At 33.6% G+C, this 6,029-nt stretch overlaps 1 protein-coding gene across 2 annotated transcripts; it reads right to left on the bottom strand.

Annotated features, from left to right (window-relative positions):
• Positions 1–1,951: 1,951 nt before the first annotated feature.
• LOC112514361 (probable WRKY transcription factor 2) lies at positions 1,952–4,878 on the bottom strand. Of its 2 annotated transcripts, none has more exons than XM_025120793.1 (6): positions 4,716–4,878; positions 3,783–4,180; positions 3,502–3,669; positions 2,702–3,432; positions 2,459–2,617; positions 1,952–2,365 (listed from the first exon to the last, which is right to left on the bottom strand). In XM_025120793.1, the coding sequence occupies exons 2-6, from the start codon at positions 4,164–4,166 to the stop codon at positions 2,035–2,037; spliced, it is 1,773 nt and encodes a 590-aa protein (XP_024976561.1). In that variant the 5' UTR covers positions 4,167–4,180; positions 4,716–4,878; the 3' UTR covers positions 1,952–2,034. The 2 variants fall into 2 exon arrangements, with proteins under 2 accessions (XP_024976561.1, XP_024976560.1); XM_025120792.1 differs by having other exon boundaries at positions 4,690–4,782.
• Positions 4,879–6,029: the final 1,151 nt, after the last annotated feature.

The following is a 6,029-nucleotide window of genomic DNA, read 5'->3' as shown; positions in this document are numbered from 1 at the left end:
AACATATTTTTAAACGTATTTATAAAATTAAACGTATATATATAACAAAACATATTTTTAAACGTATTTATATAAAACATATTAAAAATAACATATTACAAACATATTAATAACATATTAAAAATTTATTAATAAACAAAAATTTGAAAAAAAAAATATTTTTTTTGGCCGGGACCGGATGGGACCGGTTATGGGACCGGATTCCTTAACCGGTTACCGGTAAGCTTGACCGGTTACAAGGTATTTCACCGGAACCGGGACCGGTTATGGCAGGACCGGTTACCGGTTTTTTTCTTGATTAGGACCGGTAGGGACCGGTTAAGGACCGGCCCGGGACCCGATTTTGGCCATCTCTAGTGATTGTTGGGTTAGCGACCTTGGGGCCTGGTCAAAGCCCATTTTTGAAGAGCCTTTTGTCTTATTAGGTGGCTCCCACTTAGCAAGCTCCCTTAGCCTATAAATAGAAGGCTTAAGGCTTGTTTTAAACACACTTTTACTTAACTTTCTTATTTGTTTATTCTCAAATATTTGAGTTATAAACATTTGCTCTCTAGATTATTATTTTCGGTTCCAAACTTTCGGTTTTCTTGCTTCCAACCAAGAACCGATTTTTGTGAAGTGTGATTTCGTTCTCAAGTTTAATTCAAGTGCTCGTATTTAATCTTCATCTCGTTTCTGTTTTTATTTCCAAGTTACGTTACGTTTTTTGACTTTCGTTGCAAGTTACGAATTAGTCGATCGTTGTTGCTTTACATTGAATTTCATCATTTGTGGCTCACGACTAATTTACGTAGACTAAATAATCTGTTTTTAAGAGTTTGCAAGTAACCTTTTCGATCTTAGTAACGAAACTTGTTTTGCAAGTTTTCTCAAAGTCAAACTCTTATTTCCATGCTTTCATTAGTCACTTCTTCATCTTATCAATTATAAGTCTTACATCATTACTTAGATTAATATTAACTAATAATATTTAGTTATTAATAATTTATATTTCAGTTCTTTATATTTCAGTCATTTAATTTCTGTCATTTAATTTCCTTAAATTCCAGTATTTCCATTTCTTGTAATTTAATTTCTGCAATTTACTTTTCCGTATCAGTTATTTATCTTTCAGTCTTTACATCTTTCGAGAGAAGAAACCGAGCAATGATGGGCTAACGTCTTAGCTTGGGGTGTAACGAGAAATTAAGACCAAAGCCGATGTGAAAGTACAAAGGTGTCTTATTAGCWTTRTAGTCTACTATTTGTTTCAGGTGCTTAATATTTCATTTGATGATTACATTAAAATTAATTRACAACTAATTTTGTGTATAAAAATGTATTGACTTTCAAAACCTGAGGTAATAGGAGAAGGCTATAAATARHTYTAGTGTCTGACAAACGCTATACTCCTACGGTGTAGGATGGTAACACTGTGTTGTGCTAGGATTCGCGACGTCTAACATAAATGATATCGTATTGATAGCACGTTGACCGGTGTGTGCTCTTGGGAGGCCGTCTGACCCAATAGTTGATATTGTGACAGTTATATAAAACCATTTATTGATTTTAGATAATTGTGACAGGAATGCTATGTCACCTTTTTGCTGAATCATTAGTTTTAATCAACTGTTGCACCATGTGCTTCTTTTTTAAGATTGATATTTTCTTAGTTGTTAATCAAACCTCCCAATTTTAGATAAATCAAATCTCTCGTTTCGCCATCTGAAACTAGTTTTGATAAACTGGACTTTTGAAATAACTTTACAAGCTATCTCTGTGGGAACGATATCTGGTATTTTACCATTATTACTTGTTACGAGATGACAGTAGTACAAGGTGTATACTTGAGCCGAGTTCTATTTTTGTGTTGAAATCTAAGGTTGAATAAACCGACAAGCAATACAAAAGATTTTTTTTTAAATTGTAGTCATAGGGGTTATTATGGAGAATAAAGCCTAGTTCATTTATCAGTTTTATTTATACAATTTAATAAATTCATTTTAAATAATAACAATATCATAAAGTTTTGATAGGAATAAATAAGAATAAACATTAAATATATGCCAAGCTATTCATGATTTGATGATGATAAGGAGATGGAGGATCAGAGACAAGTTCTCCTTTTGGCAACATATATTGATGATGATGAATGGGCATTTTCCCTTCCATTCCATAACGATAACCATAACCACACACATCATGTCTTTTTTCGATCATGCTTTGAATTTGAATTTGAGACTGGTGATTATTGTTGTTACGAGCTGCTGGAACATCATGGTTGTGTTTTCCTTCATATGTTGTGATTACTGATTTCAAGTCGTGCGAAGCTCTCTCCACATGTTTCCTTACTGTGCATCCTGTGCTTGTGCACTTGTAGTAACTCCTGCAAAAATTATATCCTACCATTTCAATCTCCATTCCCAAGTGCATAATAATAATAATAACAACAACAATAATAATTAATGACCAATTACACCTTGGATTAGGATTTCCTTTTACAACTTTCTGCCCATACTTGCGCCAGCGGTATCCGTCATCAAGAATATCCACCTCGCTCATTGTTTGAACAACCACTCTTGGCTCCCTCATGGCAATGTTGCCCACACTTATATCCACTACACAACCTTCAATCTTTCTGTAAGTATGAAAGCAACATCCACACTTACAACAAAGCTATTAACAATACATAAGAGCAGAGTCACGAAAAAGATTTTTTAACCTTCGTTTAGACTCATATTCATCTCCTTCACCATCATTGCCTAATGATACAGCGCCATGTGTTGCACGTTCATCTTCTTCTTCTTCTTCTTCTTCGCTAGAAAATGTCAAGGAGATATCCATAACATCACTAGATTCAAACCGACTTCCACTTGGACCATGGTGACTCATAGTTGATGATGTCACTTCAAGATTACCATCATGCCCCCAATCACCATTTCTCCAAACAGGATCTCCCTCAACACAACTTGATGATCCAATCTCCGACCTACGATTGAAGGGAGGTTTTGGATGATTATGGGCTCCCTTGTAGATAATCTCGGTGATGTGACCATCCTGAGATCGCTCCACCTTCTTCTTGACAGGACAATTTGGCTGAGTGCACTTGTAATAGCTTCTAGGATACTCGTTTCCCTTCACTTGTTTTTGTCCATATTTTCTCCAATTATATCCGTCCTCAGATGTGACATTAGCATTGGCATTGTCCCCGTTGATTAATTGATTTGTATCCTCATCATAATGTTCTTCGACCTTATCATTATTAACTCCAAATGGCCTGCTTTGATATGTGAAGTTGTTAACTTCTGCCTTCTTCACATCAGACAAGTTTGAGTTTCCATTTTGGGAGTGAACCTTATCGGTTTCGATACTTTGAATTGGGAAACGATTCTCATATTGACCTGATGCTTCTATACTTTGCAAAGATTGCCAAGACATAAAGGGTGGATTGACCTAAATGTAGAGAACAGTACAAGCATCAGCAGTCAAACATATTATGTCTAATAGTATTTACTTAGTTACCTTTATAGGAGCACCGGAAGCAGGAACAGGTTTAAATGCAAAAGATGAAGTGTTCAAGTCCTCAAATAAATTATCTTTAGGGAAATCTGAGAACATCATGGATCTTCTACTGTTACCATTATCATTTGGAGCAAATGGGAATTTCCCAGTTGTTGGAGATGGCTGAACCTGCACAGTTCATTCCGCAGTTGTAAGAGTATTAAATCATAGTGGTAAATGAGCTGCTAAAACAATGAATTATATATATGAATTTGACTTAAGAAAAACAAGCAGAGGGTTACTGGTGAATTTGACAAGAAAACTGGAGAATCCAAAAGAGATGTTGGACTGAGACCAGGAGGAATTGTCAAGTAAGGAGATTCAACGGCGGAAGGTCTGATAATGTCCGTATTCAGGCTTGGAGCATTATAACCGGCTCTAGTTGTCATCCTTTCAACAAGACCTGACCTTGAACTTGCTTTTGTTGGTTGTCCATTTTCATATCCAAATTGTTTATCTGGTCCAGGAAAGGTGAAACCAGTGGTATTGTTATCATCATCCTTAGGTGACTCCCTTGAGCCAGTATCATAACCCAAAATAGCAGAGAAAAAAGATCTAGATCTAGGGCTAGGGCTAGGAGGTATCCAATCTCCATTTATCTCAGTATGCTCATCAAATCCATCCATCAAACCTCCTTCAACTGAAACATAATTAAAGTTGTTCAATTTATGATCAAAATTTTCAATTATACGACAATCTTGGAAAAAAAGATGGGAATAATGCAACTCAGATATCACAAATTTGAGCCCATTCTGCAAAAAAGAAAAAACCCCAGACTGAAACAAGAAAGAAGGATTGATAAAAAGAAAGAATTGATGAAAACTAAAACCATTTTCCATTTACAAAAAAGAAAAAAGCAGCTTTTTATTCTTGAGCAATGAAAAATCTATGGGTAGACTATAATTTCTTGGAAACGGCGCTAACAAAAAATCCCGAAAGATTTGACATAGAAACAAAAAGAAATGGGGATTAAAACATTTCAATTTGAGAGAAAAAGAAGAATCTAAAAAGATACAGTGCGATTTCATTATAATCAAAGATCTGCATGAAAAGCAAAATCTTAATAAAAGCCATATCAAATAAAACTGAATTAAAGTTCGGTATATGCAAAAAGTAAAATTGAGAAGTAGATGAAGAAGAAAGAAACACCTAATCGAAGAGTTGCGATCACACACCTGATAACAAAACACAAGACAGTGAAATGTAAACCGATAACTCCTGTTTTTTTTCCCTTTCTCTTGAGAAGTTGAGATTATTGTATTAAAAGCAGCATGAACAAGAACTGATTAGAGAGAAAATCTTGGTAATTTTCACACTACTTGAAGACAAATCTTTGGTAGATATATAATAATAATAATAATAATAATAATAATAATAATAATAATAATAATAATAATAATAATAAAGGAGAAAAAGGTTGGAATTATTGTGGACCACAACAATAATTGGAATCTTTTAAGAGGGGAGTTAACAATATCTTCTTTTGGTCCCAAATTTATTGCATAATCAAAACGGTTATATTTCATTTTTTTTTATACTTACCAAAAGTACTTGCAGATTTTAGGTTTAAATCTAAAAAAGAATAAAAATCTCTTTGTGGCTACGGAGGTTTAAATGTGGTGACTCCGGACTATCTGTAAAACAGGTGGTCGCTCTGGGATTAGTCGGCTCGTATAATGGGTTGGATATCCAGGTTGATCAATTTTTTTTTGGGCTTTTACCTTATTATTTTGATATAAAATATACAATATGATAAGTAATTCACTTAATTTATTTATATTTAATTTATGGGTGAATACCATTGTTTTGTAAAAATAGGGTGTTTAATGAAATATTAACAATAGAGTTAAGGTGAGGCATAATTGACAACAAAAAAACATAAATTACTCAAGACCAATTATTTGGAAACATATTACAAAGGGTGGAGACTGGAATCATATTAATTGCTAAAATAATCACACACCGTATGGTTTCTTTATCTTATATATACTAGTTGTGTACTCGCGCAATGCAGCAGGAGCCATGAATTTTAACGATTTTGAAGTTCCACTGGTTTTATAAGATAAGATTTAACGATGATATAGGTTACACTTGGTCTTTACATATTAATACAATTTGAATAAATAAGAGTTATGATTCCAATTACAGATTATCGATGAAAAAAATTGTATAACAGTTTAAAATCCAACATATTTAAACGACTCCACAAATGTGTTCGATTTACACCAAGAGCAAAGAACCAAGAAACTTGAGTTTTAAGATAAACACTCAAAACCAATAAAGAAAACTACAAATTTGACATATCATAAGTCATGAAAAGACCAAAAAAGATGGGTTTTAGAATGAAATTTCAACTGTTTACCCTCTTTTTTGTCCAAAAACTCATAATAAGGTTGAATTAATACATGTATTTCAAAAAAACCAAAGAACATATTAATTCAGAACATATTATACAGTGCAATTTGGACAGCCTAACCCCAAAATATATA

The sequence above is a fragment of the Cynara cardunculus genome (assembly GCF_001531365.2).
Source record: "Cynara cardunculus var. scolymus isolate 2C chromosome LG 6, CcrdV1, whole genome shotgun sequence".
NCBI lineage: Eukaryota > Viridiplantae > Streptophyta > Magnoliopsida > Asterales > Asteraceae > Cynara > Cynara cardunculus.
Note: the sequence above shows the minus strand (reverse complement) of the source record. Positions and strands in the feature narration are given on the sequence as shown.